Consider the following 16,671-nt stretch of genomic DNA (forward strand, 5'->3'; position numbering starts at 1 on the left):
GTGCGCCACTCCCAGAAGCAGCCGGCATGTCCCTGCGGCCGCTGGGGTGGGTGTCTCCACACATTGCCCCCGCCCCAAGTGCCATTGGGACTGCAGCCAATGGGAGCTGGGCAGTGCCTGCGGGCAGCAGCGCGCAGAGACCCCTCCCACACGTCTAGGAGCTGCTGCCTTTTGGGAGCTGCACAAGGTATGTGCCGCACCCCTCACCCCCTCCGGCACCTCACCCCCCAGCCCCAGCCCACACCCTGCACCCAAACTCCCTCCAAGAGCCTGCACCCCTCACCCCCTCCTGCACCCGAAACCCCCTCCCAGAGCCTGCACCCGAAACCTCCTCCGGCACCCAAGCTCCCTCCCAGAGCCTGCACCCTCTCCTTCACCCCAATCCCCTGCCCCAGCCCAGAGCCCGCACCCTACACCCAAACTCCCTCCCAGAGCCTTAGGCAGGTGTGGGGGTGGGGTGGGGCGGGACTTGGACCCATTCTGGGCACCACCAAAAATTATACAAACCTGCCACCCCTGCACATTGGTGGTGGTAAATAAATAATACATACATTTCCTACTTTATTTCTACCCAGCAGCTTGCATAGGTAGGTTTTTGTATGGTTGTGGCCGCAAATGGATGGAAATTCAAATGCATCTCTGAATTTGAACCAAATTACATGCAAAAGGGGACAGAAACATAGATCTCTGGTCATCAGGAAAGGTCCCCATCCTGCAAAGTGCTGAGTGCTCTCAAACTCCCATGAAAGCCAGTAGGAATGGAAATCTATGGGAATGTAAAGACCCTCAGTAATCACAACACTGGTGTCAAAATTGCCCCTCTGAGAAATACTTACTCATTTAGTGAAGCAATGGCATATTGAAATTATCCATTGTCTAGCAAGTTTTCAGATGCAATGCAAATTGAGGTACGTGCTTTACTGCACATAGACTTGCTTTGTTCTGTTTTTTTACGAATGTATAGCAGTCAGATTTGGGAGAAATGCCTATTGTCAGCTGTGGTACAATTCTTTTTAGACGCTGCGCATACCGCTGGTAAGGTATTTTTCTGCCTGGTTCTCTCTAAGAACCATAATTAGGTGTAGCAACTGCCTACAGATTATGCCCACACAAGCATTCAGAAATATTATAGTGTGCCAAAACAAGGAGTGTAAAGAGCTTTTAGCTATTCAGCTTCGTAGAACCGTATTTTTCAAGAATTGTCACTGTTTGTGATGTGTTGCGCCCCACAATATTTAGAGTTAAATGGGGTGTCACTACATCTGAAGACTGAATCAGTTCGTTTGAAGCATTTTCTCCACTTGCTATGGAAACGCAAATGTACGTTAACAAAGAAAATAATTGAGTCTCCATTTGTCACCCACAATGTAAGCAAACTTATGAGAAAGTCCAACTTTGGCTATTCATAAAACATTTTGTACCTAGCAGTGAAAAACAATTGATTTTTTTAATCCAGAAAAAAAGAAACCCAAAAGCTTCGTCGAGAAAGCTTTGCACTCTGTAAGCATGCATCACATACAGCCAGTTCATTTAGTCTCACCAGCTAGACAGGTTCAGTTTGGGTCAGTTCTTTGATTGGAGGCAGAACTCTGGGTGGCTGTGTTGGGTGATCACTAGATTCTCTTCCCTGTGACTCAGTAGTGCACCAATGCCCCACCATCGTGCTGGGGAGGCGATTACTTATTAACATGCCGTTGAAATGATCACTGAATTTGGGAGCGAAAAAGATTGTCCTTGTGCACGTGTCCCCACAATGCATTGGGGATTTGTGCATGTCGACAAGGTTTCACCCAGAGCCGTTGGGTCAGATCTTTGTCCTAATTCAAGTCACTCTTTTACCACTCCATCTTCTAAAGGGGCAGCTGGGGATTCCTGTGGCTGGGTGAGGCTGGAGTGTTCCATGCTCTAGCTATCTCAGGTTCCTAGGGGACTGTTGGACTGTTCCAGCCAGCATAATTTTGAGCAGCTGGGTGACTGCTTCAGCTTATGTTGGGGGGAGCTGGTTTAGCCACTGGTCACCTCTGGGATTAGGGGAGATGGACAGTTCCCTTGTAGCTACATTTCACCTCCACACCTCCATCCCAGCTGCACTGAGTATGAATTTGGTGAGGATTCGCCTCCATTTCAGCAATGGGTTGGATCGTTTTGTATAGATTTTTGTATATTCCTATTCTACGTCCCTTTCCATCTGCCCTGAATCCAACTAGCGTATGACTCTGGGCACTGATTGTCCAAAGCCACATTCTGATTGGTCAGATGTGCTGATCAAAATGCTACATGCCTGTGCACCAATACCTGGTAGTATGTAGGAGGGAACCTCATCACTGAGAAGAGTGAAGTGGATAAGGGGGGAAAGATACCTAGTGGCAAATATAACAGAAGGAGATTTAACCCACTGGTCACTGTGTCCCCCTCTGCCCAGTCCACAGAGAATGTGGGCCTGTTGCTATGTAATGACCTCCATCTTGGCTGACAGCAGGGATCCAAATAGAGAACTCCAGAGCTAAAAGTGGGAGTCTCTACAGCTTGTGGTAAAGATCCAGGCTAACTGGTATTTATAACAGACTTATATCCTCTGTGTATTGGAGACAGACCAGGACACATCACACACTGTGAGTGGTGGCTTACTCACTTCCTCTGCTCTTTCAAGCACCTGAGGCCTATAACTGTTCAAATCCCAAGAATGGGGGCCATCACGCAGACATTGTAGGAGTGGAGTGTTGAAAAGAGGAGGCCTTTGTGAAGGAGATGAAGAAAACATCCCAGTCCCTCAAAGATCCACACTTTCCCTTGGTCCTGCAGCCCCATTTAGCTCCTTTGCCATTATAAAAACGACACTGAGGACCATTTAATACATCCAACTTAGGGGTTTATAATAGAAAATGCATTGAAGGTGGTTGTGGGGCCACAAACTGGTGATGAAAAGGTGTCCGTCGAGCAGGAAGGAACAGTTCAGGAAACCTAAGGACACAAAAATGAAAAAAAGTTGGGAAAAAATGAATAGCCAGTTAAGCATAATGAAAATAGCTCTGTGTGTGTGTGTGTGTGTGTGTGTGTGTGTGAGAGAGAGAGAGAGAGAGAGAGAGAGAGAAATACATTTCCAGTTTCCTCAGCAACTATATGTGCATATAAAAGCATGTTATTTTTTTGTGGTTGTCTATATAATTGGCTTATTTTGAGGTGCTTTTGCTGCTCATACCGTGTGGAACTGACTGGAGGATTACAGGGTCTGAGGCAGACACAGGGTGGGGCACGGCAAGTGTGTGTTGGGGAGAGAGGCATCTCGTTCTGAGCTTCACTGCGCCACAGAGCCTAGGAGCTTTGAGCTTGGGACTCTTATTACTATAACTGAGGGCACAGGCACCTGGGTGGCGGAAAGCCCACCCAAAGGAGGGTTGCAGAGGTACAAGGTGCAGGCAGTTCCTTTTTTGTCACAGAACCCTGAGCCAGCCAACCCTAAAAGTGGGTATCTTGGGTAGAGAGAAGCTGTGGCCAGTACAGTATGGAATATATTGGTCAGCACATCCCCTAAGCAGCCTGCGGTGCTGAGCTTTGAATGTTTCCTCTCCCAGCAGAAACATCAAGGGATGGTGCTGATACAAACACCCATAGGTGACTTGCCCTTGGGACACTAGTGCAGGGGAGGGGAGGACAATCATGCCTGTGGCACATTTTTACCAGAAACATATTGAAAAGTTCCCTTCCTTCTAACAAAAGCTTGAATAGACGCTTCCGGTTCCCTTGGAAACGGGTGCTAAACAGCAGAATAAATAATAGCAATGATTTCCTCTGTCGGCTGCTTGCTTCTGACACAAGTGGGCTCCGCAGCATTTCCAGGGAAATGGCTTTGCATCCGATCCCAAAACCGTTTCTTCTCACTGATCGGAATCATGTACTTAGTTTAGAGGTATGGAAAAGTGTCACCTGATACTGTAGTCCTTCCACAGGCAAAACACCCAGTGCCTTCCATGTGGGTGGCTCGCATGAAGGGAATTCAGGATCAGGTCCTCAATATGTCTATTCCACATTTTTGCATTTTCAGTTTTGTTCTGGCTCCTTAGGAGGGTCCTCTACACAATGATTATTTTGCATGTCCTCCTCCTTTCTCAGAAGAGTTCAGTGGACTGATGCAAAGGCAAAAGTCAAAAGGTGTGAAGCTACTGGCCTGCATTGGGGCTTGCATCATCATTTAGACCTCCTCTCTATCTTTTCCCTGCCCCAATGGGTGCATGGAGGGAGCAGCCTGTGGTGACGACGCAGGAAAGGAAATAGAACGCCAGGTTTGTGGTAGCTAGAGAGCTTTACAAGCCTCTTGCAAAAAGCTTCCCAGGAAAACTTTTCCTGGGGTTTTTTTTTTTTTTTTTTACTTTGTTTACAACACTTTTTAGTGGTTACATTTTTGCGTATAGAAAAGCCAGGCAGTATACATGCACATAAGATAACGAACCCATCTTTTGAGCGCGTGAATGCCAGCTGCGAGGAAACAATCAAATTAGCCAAATAAGTTTCCCAAACACAAACGCTGGATTGAAGGTCACTCCTGCCTCGTAGCCATGGGAGCAGTTTGCCGCGCCCGTGGGCTGGCGATTCGGGAGCTATGCATCCCTACAGCAGCCCCTGCTTTTCGCTGAGCTCAAGGACTGTGATTGGATGGGCTCTTAGACAAGTGTCAAATAGGAAGAAAGCTCTTGCATCTACCTGAGTCAGTCCCATGCAAGGGCCAGTCGCAATAAGGCTCAAATCTTCTGTACTGTAATAAAATACCCCATGCATAAGAGCAAACACAATAATCCTATTCTTCTGGAAAAGCTCTATAGAATAGAATAGAGATTATAAAAATACCATGTAGAAATAGAAATATATAATTTACTCTAGAGACTTATAAAATTTAAGAAATCTTTCTTTCCATAGGTTTTGGAACCATTCTGCAGAATTCTGTAGTATTTTCTATTAAATTATATTGGATGTTAAAACAAACAAATGAACAAAAACTTTTAGAAAAGCTAAATTCCGTAGGACGTTTCCAGAAGATTAATATTTATCCGTGTATCCTGAGTAAATAGCGGGAAGTATTTGTGCCGTCCTTGGACAAGACCAGGGTATTAATTTTTGCTCAGGGTTCCAGTTCATTCCCCGGTTCTTCACATGCTCCAAGGAGTCAAGTAACCTGTTGCAGCCCTATAAAAGTATCAGTTTGCTTCCCCTTGGGAAGGCTGGGAGGTGCAGCCTGGGTTCCACCCCTTCCCTGCCCCTAACCACTCCCCACTCACCTGTGTTGGAATTAGTAGCTACATGGAGGCTGCTCCCTCACCCATTCTGTGGGTAGCTCACATAGGGGGAGAAGGGAAAGTTTTGTGTCTTCTTACACTTCTGCATGGGTGCATAGGGTTAAAGATAATCCTGTCTAAGGGAAGACATAGTCATACAACAAATCACCCAGTTATTGAAACTGAGATGATTTTATTTTTTGTCAAAAGATATATATTCTTAAAACTGCTCTGTTATTAAAGAGAGTTGATTATTCTGCAAAGGGAAATAATCTTGTAATGACCTGCTTATAAACAAAATGTGCTATTTCTTTACTTCAGTGTTTTTTCCCCCCCTATTTCACAGAACGATTCAATCCCTCAAGAGGACTTCACCCCAGAAGCATACAGAGTATTCTTAAACAATCTCTGCCCTCGGCCTGAAATTGACCACATCTTTTCTGAGTTGTAAGAAAAGACACTTTTTTTCTCCCTCCTCCGCTGATTTTCTCTGGTAGCGAGGGCAAAGTAGGTTATTTAGGCTACAGCATCACAACGACTGCCAAGAACAGATTTCCATGTCAAGCAGGATTGTTATTTAACCTAGGAGGTGAATGTAGATCAAAAGTTCCTTCCTCCAAGCTTTAGCTTTAATGGCCAGAGTTTTACAGTAATTTATTCCTAGAGGAATAGAACTGCCAGGACTTGTTTCTCAATATGGATTATGATAATTTAAGCTTCAGTGAGAAAAAAGGAGGGGAAATGATAAACATGAGAACAGGCATTAGATATCAGTGTATAGAAACCACTTGAAGATTAATTAGGAGTTGGAGTAAGAATACAATGGCGTTTAGGATTCATGCATGATGCAGTTAGAGATCATATGCCTCATTACAGTGTAAATTAAATTTGCAAACAGCTGTGCTTTTGTCATTTCATATTTTCAGTTTCTTAAACACCTGAAAGCCATACAACTTTAGCTGAACTATTTCACATCCTCTTTTTCTGGGATTGGGTCAGTACAGTTTTGTTTGTTTCTTTGGTGAACCTCACCAACCTTTCAGATTTAAAAAACTTGCTTTGGTTTCACTGGCATTCCTGTGTACAGCTCTGTCCTCCACAAGATATTGACTACTTCTGCAGCAACCTGCTGTCTCCCTACTATTGGAGATAAATAAAACCCCAGACTAAGTAGGTGCAACACTCCTTGATTTCACCAAATGTTACACCTGCTTACTCCAGAGCTAAATTTGGCCCCTGGCAAGCAAGCGGACAATGGCATGTGGTAGTATGGGTACTCCTCCGCGATTTACTGTACTTCTCTGCTCCAACTCAGCCTCTTCTCCTATTACTAGTGGAGCAGAAAAATGGGGTAAGATGGTAGCCAAGTTAGTTAGTTCCCAAAACACCTAAAACACATCCCAAGAGCCCATCAAAGCAAATTCATGAGCTTATATTTGAAACCCATGTGTTCTTGCTCTGTTCGTCTTTTTCTGCCCCAACCTATAGGGTGAGATTTTCAGAAGTGTTCAGCTTTGGACGAACCATCCTCCCATTGAACTTAATGGAAAAACTGCCACTGATTGCAATAGGAACAGAGTCAGGCCACCAATAAATGCTTTTGAAAATGCCACATATAGTAATCTCCTTACGCACCAATCCTGCCTTCGTGCAGGCACATCATAGAGCCTGGTATCCATATGGTGCTCATCGGGGCCGTAGGTGTGTTCAGAGGTACATCTACACAAAGCCTGTTGCAGGATCATAGCCTGAGATTTTTCAGCTTCTTGGGTTGGGATCTGCCTTTTTTTTTGCCTGTTTTGTAAAGTACCCTTTGAGGGCACTGTAAAACAAGCAAATAATGGTATAATAAAATCAGGGCTTCTGTCCTCCAGCAGCAAAACCAAATAGTTAGGCCTGGAATGCCAATGGAACTTAGATAACAGGCTCAGTAATACAGCATTTAATTTCCTCTCCTTTAAAAAAATACTTCCAGTTCAGGAATCTAGGAGTCGAATTTTCAAAAGCTCTCAGCATTGGCCTAATTTTCTTTCACTGACATCAACAATGCTGAGCCCTCTCACTGATAAGTGTTTAATGAAGAAAGTTTGCCATACGTAGTCGTAAAGTAAATGAGTTTGGAGACTTAACCGAACATAATTTTTTGTTGCCTGGTAGTTTGAATCTTGTTTCTGTTTCCATGGGAAGTTGCAAACCATTGAACAAGAATGCAAGGGAAAATATTCTAATTTCTTTTCTTTTCTTTTTTAACCATCATTTTTCCCTAGCGGTGCCAAGAGCAGACCATACCTTACTGTTGATCAGATGATGGAGTTTATAAATTATAAGCAACGTGATCCACGGTTAAATGAAATCCTTTATCCGCCGATGAAACAGGAGCAAGTTCAACAACTGATTGAGAAATATGAACCCAATAATACTCTAGCAAAGAAAGGTCAGTAGTTTGATAGTCTTGCTGTATTCTGTTTCTGGTTTGAAACAATGAACAAATTATACTAGAGCAACACACTGGAGCAGACATTGGTTCAGAGACTAATCACATTTCCAAATGGCTGATTTTAGACTTTGCAGGCTTGTGAGACTTGCTGTAGTTAATATTCCAATGAATTTTGTTGGAACTGAAGTGAGGAAGGATGGGCTAGTTTCCGTTTGCTTTTCAGTATGTATAATTGATAGTTCAGAACAGTTCCTCTGATATGTAAATTTCAGCACAAGCAGCACTATGACCAATAACTATTTTCTTGCATATGAGATGTTTGGGAAATGCAAAACGTTCTAAAACAATCGGTGGTATTGAATCTGAGAAAAATAATTCTATCGCCTGATAATGGTAATAACCATAATAGCACAGCCATCTATTTGCTGATAAGGTGGTTATACAAAGCAGGCATTGGTTATAGCAGAATGTGCTTTTTTGTCATAATCACAGAAAATTCTCTTTTGAAAATCTTGAACGTTGTCTGGGCTCAGCTGGGCATTTTGCCAAAAGCTCAGTGAAATCCCTATTCCACTCTCAGCAGATAGACTTTTACTACCACCCTGAGTCTTAAAATAACATTGATTTTACACATGCATCTTGTTTTATTCTGATTCATATGTTCTATTGTCTACCTCCTTTTCAATTGTGTTTATATCATAGAATTTTTATGGGTGTGGGACTATCCTGAAAAGCAGATCTGATGTGAAAAAACATAGTTTAATTCACAGATATGGGACCCAGTCCTACAAGTTGCTAACATCTCCTCAGAGGTGCTGAGTACCCTGAATTCCACACCCTCATCACTTCGAAGGATCAGATTCAAAATAGCCATCAAAGAGACAAAGCCTTGGAGCCTCAGTTTAACGAAACTCTCATGGCCTGATCCCCATTTATACTAAGTCCAGTACATTGGTGCCAATTTTAATGCCCCATTACACTGCCAAAGGGATTTTAAGGCCAAAGCAGACTGCAAAGAGTTACAAAGGGATCTCACAAAACTGGGTGACTGGGCAATAAAATGTCAGGTGAAATTCAGTGTTGATAAATGCAAAGTAATGCACATTGGAAAACATAATCCCAGCTAAACATACAAAATGATGGGGTCTAAATTAGCTGTTACCCATTCAAGAAAGAGATCTCGGAGTCATTGTGGATAGTTCTCTGAAAACGTCTGCTCAATGTGCAATGGCAGCAAAAGAGCTAACAAGGAAAGGAATATATAACAAAACAGAAAATATCATAATGCCTCTATATAAATCCATGGTATGCCCACCTCTTGAATACTGTGTGCAGATCTGGACACCCCATCTCAAAAAAGATATATTGGAATTCGAAAAGATACAGAGAAGAGCACCTAAAATGACTAGGGGCATGGAACAGCTTCCGTATGAGGAGAGATTAAAAAGACTGGGACTTTTCAGCTTAGAAAAGAGATGACTGGGGGGTCTATAAAATCTTGACTGGTGTGGACAAAGTGATTAAGGAAATGTTATTTACTCCTTCACATAATACAAGAACTTGGGGACACCCAATGAAATTAATAGGCAGCAGATTTAAAACAAACAAAAGGAAGTACTTCTTCACGCAATAAACATGTGCCTGTGGAGCTCTTTGCTGGGGAGGTTGTGAAGCCCAAAAAAGATACGAATAGACCTGAAATGAACACCAATCAATGGCGTGAGTCCAGAGTCATGGTTTAACCTTTAAACTGAATTTTTGCTTCACATTCTCTGTGCTATTGCAAGGGATTGTACAGAGGTTGAATTGGAAAAGGAAATAAAAAGGTACTGGTAACTTTTCCAAGTTCTGCCCGCAAAATGAACTTTCAGTAGATTGTGCAGGAATTCAAACCATGACATGTCTGCTGTCTGGGCTCCAGTCCCCTAATTCACCATTGGACTCTTCCAGCTTGGCTTCCTTCTGGGTGTGGCTCAGATAGCGTGTGGGGTTTCTCGGGCTTCACTCCTTTTCAATTTGGGGAAAAACATAAGAGGTGGTATCTCTCAAGCCCGCCCACTCAGGGTGCCAAAATGAGTGCCCGATTAGAGTAGATTAGGTAGCTCTTCAGAGTATGATCCTTCCTCTCCTTCCATGCAGTTAAATAACTTTAACCCCCTGGCCCAATCACTTGCCAGCTAGAGCTCTACGAACATGGAGAAGCTTCAAAGTTCCCAGAACATACCTGAGACTGGCCAAAGAGACAAGCAAAAACAGAGCTGAAGGCCTCATTTTGTATATTTGGCCTCTTACTCCTCCTCCATAGGGACCATGGCAGCAGCCGTTCTAAGGGGCGGGGGCTTTGAATGTTCCCCAGCAGCCATGTAGAAAAACTGCTCTAGCATCTTACTGTGAGGCAGAAAGAGGGCCTGACCTGAGAGACCATCGCCAGGATTAATAAGGTACAACAAGAAACAGAGCGATGGTATGAGGAAGGCAGGAAGCAGCATGCCAAGAGAGACAGGTGGAGAAGGGACATTGGGAGATGGTGTAATGAGCATGGATCAGAGGGGCACACATGGCCTAGGTAAGCAGGTTCTTATACTGAGCTCATCACTGTAGAGTCTGGACATCTTACTGAAATAAGTGCATATTTGAGACAGGAGAGAGGAAAGGGGGAGTGACAGGAGTTTCAGGGTTGGAGCCCCCAGAGGCAAGTAAGGGTACGTCTATACTTACCCGCTGGTTTGGCGGCAAGCAATCGATCTTCTGGGATCAATTTATCACGTCTTGTCTAGACGCGATAAATCGATCCCGGAAGTGCTCGCCGTCGACGCTGGTAATCCTGCTCCGCGAGAGGACGGGGGAGCCTGCCTGCTGCGTCTGGACCTGCCGTAAGTACCTTTAAGTTCGAACTAAGATACTTCGACTTCAGCTACGTTATTCACGTAGCTGAAGTTGCGTATCTTAGTTTGAACTGGGGGCTTAGTGTGGACCAGCCCTTAGTGTCAATGTGCCGATCGCGTTATATGGTTTTGAAAGAAAAAAATATCACTGTGCTTGAAATGAACCAACACCACTGAAACTGAATCAAATCCAAACCCAGAACAAAAGAAAACCCCTAAGAAATCAAAAGCTTTTTTCAATCAAGTGATTTCAACCACTTTAAATCACACCAGTATACACATATAGTACTTTGTGGTGGCATTAGAGAGTCTTTAAAGACTGCGTACTAGTAATAGGTTGACTTAAATGGCTAACCTTAGAGCAAATTACATTGCACCTTCCTCAAATTTCTCAAAAGAGTTTAAACATGTGCAGCTGTTTTGGGATTTGTTTTTGTTTTCAGTCACTGCCGTTCGATTTTGTAAAACCTATCAACTGTGCTCATTGTCTTGTTTCAGATTAACTGATGGGTTGAAAAAGTGCATAAAATGAAACAGAGTCTAAATGAAAAAATAGGTATTAATGGTGAAGGGTGTCCCCTTCCTTTCTTTGAATATCATTATATATTTATGTGAATTATTGGCGTCATTTTCAGAAGTTCTGAGTACCCGCAAATTCCACTGAGGTCAGTAGGACCATCTCCGCTGCCCCCTTGAAAGCCAAGCCAAGTATTTCTCTTGCATTTCTAACTTTTAAAGACATTCTTTCCCTGATTTAAATTGCCATGTAAAATAGCTGTTACAAAGCTGGAATCAAATTCAAAAGCTTTTGATGGGTCAAGTATCCCATAAAGGTCTAGACTTCTAGTGGATTCCTACAAAGATAACCAAAAGAGTACAGCATTTATTCATTTTTCCTGTGTGTAATAACACACATCAAGACATTGACTTAGGCTGGGTACCTGTAATTTTGAGATGGTTGAAAACATTTGGCTTCAAGCTTGCCTGTGCAGCTATGAGATGGATATGAGGGCTCAGTTTTGTAAGGTGTTGAGCACTCTGACCCCAATCCAATGAAGCTCTTGAGAACGTACCTAAGTTTAAGTATAGTGGTTGAGGGTAATATTATGGACAACTCTATTCCATTCCATTTTCCTATTCCTCATTTTAGCTCTTTAGATATGTCTACACTGCAGTCAGGAGATGTGATTGTCGCACAAGAAGACATATCTGAGCTAGCTTTGGTCAGAGCTACAATTACCCCTCCTGATTGCAGTGTAGACATACACTGTGTTGAAGCTCAGTTCTCTATTTTCAGCACTTCGGAAGGCATTATAGAGTTAAACCTTGGGACTGTTGTATGCAAAACCCTGAATTTAGGGAGTAGCTGCTTCCAGTCCTATTCAAATAGAGAGTTCTATACAATTCTTAATAAACTGACATTTGATACATACAGAAATGTTGTAAACAGTATTCAGGCTATTTCGTAAATAACATTTAAAACAAAAGCTTTTAGGTGCTCTTTCTACAGACTTCCAACACTTCGTTGCTGTTACGTGTATTGCAATGAAAGGTTTCAACATAACATTTACACTTGTATACATTAATACTACATTAATACTACTATAAACACATTCGCCTCTGATCTTCCTTCACAGATGATCTCTGATGGCTTAAATATGTAGTGTGTGTGTATGTATGTGTGTGTGTGTTTGTCACTTGAATTCTTCAGAGCTTGAGAAGAATGGTACCATCTCAGTTCTTTTCCAAACACTTCTTGGGGTTTCTTGCAGCTATCAGCATTCCAGTCCTTGGGCTAGTTTATTCACATGAGTAGCCAGAGCCCCATTAAAGTCCATGGTGACTACTTACATGAGTAAAATACATGCAGGATCAGTTAGATTGTAAATTTTAGGGTGCAGGGGGCTGTCTTCCTACAGATCTGTAAATCACCTAGCACACTTTGTGACAACATAGTCTGTTGCTAGGTTAGAATTAAGGTTTTGCAATATCAGCAGACACCTATGGTTGAGAATGCACATAGGTCAAGTATATCGTGTGTTATTTGTTTCTGGAGGAAGTTTGAGATTGTGACTAATGTTTTGCATGATAACTATGAAGAAGATTAATGTGTGTAGTATTTCCTTATCTGTTGGAAGCAGAAGGAAGTTCCTTGTGATGATGTGCAGTCTATCACAGTCAGCAGAAACATGCTATGCGGGCACTTGAGATGGTATTTCCGTGCTGTTTAGGGCTTGCATAAAATAGATGTCACACGTGACCAACCTTAATCCCTTTTAAAGGAAATTTGTGTATATGAAATAATAACCATAACCTTATTGCTAAACATTTGATGTGGGAATTGCCTGAGTTGTTTGGGTTTTAAAAAAACCTTTGGTCTGTGAACACATGATGTCAAAGGGCTTGTTCCAATTTTGATCAGAGAGTGGTGAGACTTGTATCCTGAGTCCCAGGTGTATGAGTCCTGTCTCTCTCTCGCTCTCTGTCTCTGCCTCTGGAATTTAGAAACTCCACAAGAACCCCACCCTGTGTGTCTGTGTTTCTGTGAAAATTAAGTTCCGCAAGAGTTCCTGCAAGTTTAAGTAAACTCTGCAGGAAAATCTGCAGTGCTCATAAGCACAGTTGCCAACTTTCACGCGGTAAATAAGCACCCCGTCTTTCTCAATAAGCCAAAAATCAAGCTAATCCCATTTTAAAACAAGGCCAAAACAAGCCAATCCCTAAGAACCCCAACATTCTATGTGACTAGATCCCCCCGGCGTGCAGTCTGGGACTGTGGTGGGCCCATTGTGCACCCCTGAGTCTCTCACCCCTTGTCCCTGCTTGCCCCCCCTTGCCGGGAGCCGATCCAAAAAAGAAGCCAACAAGCTGCAGCAAGCTCCAAGCCAAACAAGCAACAAGCTACAAGCAAAAAACTAGCCAACAAGCAATTCACAAGCCAGTTAAGCCAAATACAAGCCCAATTTTTGAGTTTTTTTCGTGGGTTTGGCATGTCTGCTCATAAGCTGTGCAGGAATCCCAGCCCAGCTCTGCCAACTATCATATGAAGCTTATAAAATGCGCAGGTAGAGCTGTGCAAATATCTGATTTCTCAGGTCACTGGCTGTTCCAAATAATAATAATAATAGTAGTAAAAACATCTGGAGTTGAATGAAATTTTTTGTTTGACCCAAAACATTTCAGTTAGTTTTAAGCTTTTACATTTTTTTAAAAAATGTATTTGAATAAAATGGATTTAAATTTTGAAACAAAGTCATTTGGAGTAGAAAAATTGAAACGTTTCATTTTCATTTTTTTCCAGATTTTGTTTAGGTTGTGTTTTTTTAACCATAACAATTTGGCGAAATGGACACAAAATTGTTTCGGTTGATTGGAACCTGCCTTTTCCTCTGGAAAAACTGAAAAACTTCACCCAGCTTTATGTCTAGAACTCTTTATTAAAGTTATAATCTTTGCACAATAACACCAAGAAGTTTATTGCTGCTGAAGCGAATCATTTTTCCATCAGCCACCCAGCATAACTCAAGGCCCTACACTTAGTGAATTCAATAAATTCAGCGTTCCTAAGCAAAGGGGGAGAATAGTTTAAGCCCTGGGGATGGAGTCTTGCAGTGCCTTGCAGTTTCTCCTTCCCTGGTTGGTGAATCAGAACACCAGCTCCCCCGAGCACATTTTTGAGATATGAGATGGAATAAAGATTTTAGACTTTTCCATGTCTTAAATATGGGCATGCTGAAATATTAATTCTGCCTATTGTAAACCCTTTTCTAGGGAAACTACCACATTCTCCATAAGCCAAAAATCTGAGCAATTATAAAACTCACAAGGGTAACCCCCTTTAATCTTCAAAGAAAAAAGAACCTTCCCCCAACAGCAACGAGTCTTCCTCCCCTCAGCTCCTTGATCAACCGCCTCATAAATGTTGTGTGTGTGTCACTGGTAGGGAGAGAGGGAGATAGATAGTTAGGCGGGGGGGTTCAAAGGACTCTACAAAAGGTGTCCAACTCCTATTTAATTTCAACATCCATTCTAATTTTCTTGCGCAAGTTTCCTGGTTGTTACGCTTGCTTTTTAAACAATACGGTAAATTAATGAACTCCCTGTCATAGATTTATATATGTCTTATTTTATAGAGTGCCTGGCACATGGATTTTTTTTCCAGAGCACTGTTAACATATTGTGCAGCATTCATTGAATATGAATGTACTTTCCCCCCCTGTTAAACATCAATATGTTTTTAAACAATTTGGTCCCACTGCTTTAAATCACCTTTCAGTAACTGCTTAAGAATGGTTAGAGACACCAGGTTGGTGAGGTAATATCTTTTATTGGACCAAGAAGAAGAGCTCTGTGTAACCTCGAAAGCTTGTCTCTCTCACCAACAGAAGTCGGTCCAATAAAAGGTATTACCTCACCACCAACCTTCTGTCTCTAATATCCTGGGACCAGCACAGCGACAGTAATACTGCATGTAAGAATAGTCGCATTCGAGTCCTTTGATGACTTGATGGGGTCATTTCCTAGGCAACAGTGTTTACTGGCGCAAACAAGTACAAAGCAGGTAAGGGCCCTGCTGTTGCAGTTTGAAGGAGCTTTAATAATGCAATTCTATTTAAAGCCTAACTTTTGACATATAAGCGGTGGGGCTTCCTGTCTCCAGAGGTCATGGAGGCAGATCTTCCAAGGTGCTACACACGTCCTACAAGCTGCTCTTAATTCTGACATTAGAAATTAGAGATGTTTATATTAACTCCTGGGTTCTGGACATTTTCCATGCCATAACCCCACGTTACAGCAGAATACCTTTCAGCAGTTTCCGTTGTTTAATGAGTACGGTACCACAGAACCCACCGAAACTGCAGTTCACTAATCTTCCCAATTTGTAATTCACAGAAAAAAATCTGGCTTCTCCCCCCTTTCTCCGCAAAATCTTCATAGAGTGCTCAAGTTAGGTTCTCTTATTACTGAGACTCATTAGTTTTACAAACAGAACTGCGGCAAATTTTAGAGCGCGTTCTGTATTATCAAAAATAATCACGTAAACTGCTCTTGTCAAAATAAATGAGCCAAGTACTTTTTTGTAATGCGCTCTCCTTTCTTTTTAGATGGGTGTGTTTGACTTGCTTGCTGATGGGTAAAATTCATTGCTTTGCACTAGGTTAGAATCATAGAATCATAGAATATCAGAGTTGGAAGGGACCTCAAGAGGTCATCTAGTCCAACCCCCTGCTCAAAGCAGGACCAATTCCCAGCTAAATCATCCCAGCCAGGGCTTTGTCAAGCCGGGCCTTAAAAACCTCCAAGGAAGGAGACTCCACCACCTCCCTAGGTAACGCATTCCAGTGTTTCACCACCCTCCTAGTGAAATAGTTTTTCCTGATATCCAACCTGGACCTCCCCCACTGCAACTTGAGACCATTGCTCCTTGTTCTGTCATCTGCCACCACTGAGAACAGCCGAGCTCCATCCTCTTTGGAACCCCCCTTCAGGTAGTTGAAGGCTGCTATCAAATCCCCCCTCATTCTTCTCTTCTGGAGACTAAACAATCCCAGTTCTCTCAGCCTCTCCTCATAAGTCATGTGCTCCAGACCCCTAATCATTTTTGTTGCCCTCCGCTGGACTCTTTCCAATTTTTCCACATCCTTCTTGTAGTGTGGGGCCCAAAACTGGACACAGTATTCCAGATGAGGCCTCACCAATGTCGAATAAAGGGGAACGATCACGTTCCTCGATCTGCTGGCAATGCCCCTACTTATACAGCCCAAAATGCCGTTAGCCTTCTTGGCAACAAGAGCACACTGTTGACTCATATCCAGCTTCTCGTCCACTGTGACCCCTAGGTCCTTTTCAGCAGAACTGCTACCTAGCCATTCGGTCCCTAGTCTGTAGCAGTGCATGGGATTCTTCCGTCCTAAGTGCAGGACTCTGCACTTGTCCTTGTTGAACCTCATCAGGTTTTTTTCTGCCCAATCCTCTAATTTGTCTAGGTCCCTCTGTATCCGATCCCTACCCTCTAGTGTATCTACCACGCCTCCTAGTTTAGTGTCATCTGCAAACTTGCTGAGAGTGCAGTCCACACCAT

General features: G+C 42.8%; 1 protein-coding gene across 1 annotated transcript in view; it reads left to right on the forward strand.

Annotated features, from left to right (window-relative positions):
• The window catches only part of PLCB1 (phospholipase C beta 1), a gene marked incomplete in the record, with an annotated part of 630,990 nt that overhangs the window by 416,498 nt on the left and 197,821 nt on the right, over window positions 1-16,671 (forward strand). Inside the window, 2 exon segments of the mRNA XM_034764106.1 lie at window positions 5,614-5,714; window positions 7,535-7,701. Of these exon segments, the coding sequence (XP_034619997.1) occupies window positions 5,614-5,714; window positions 7,535-7,701 (268 nt within the window).

Source organism: Trachemys scripta, chromosome 3 (genome assembly GCF_013100865.1).
Source record: "Trachemys scripta elegans isolate TJP31775 chromosome 3, CAS_Tse_1.0, whole genome shotgun sequence".
Classification (NCBI taxonomy): domain Eukaryota; kingdom Metazoa; phylum Chordata; order Testudines; family Emydidae; genus Trachemys; species Trachemys scripta.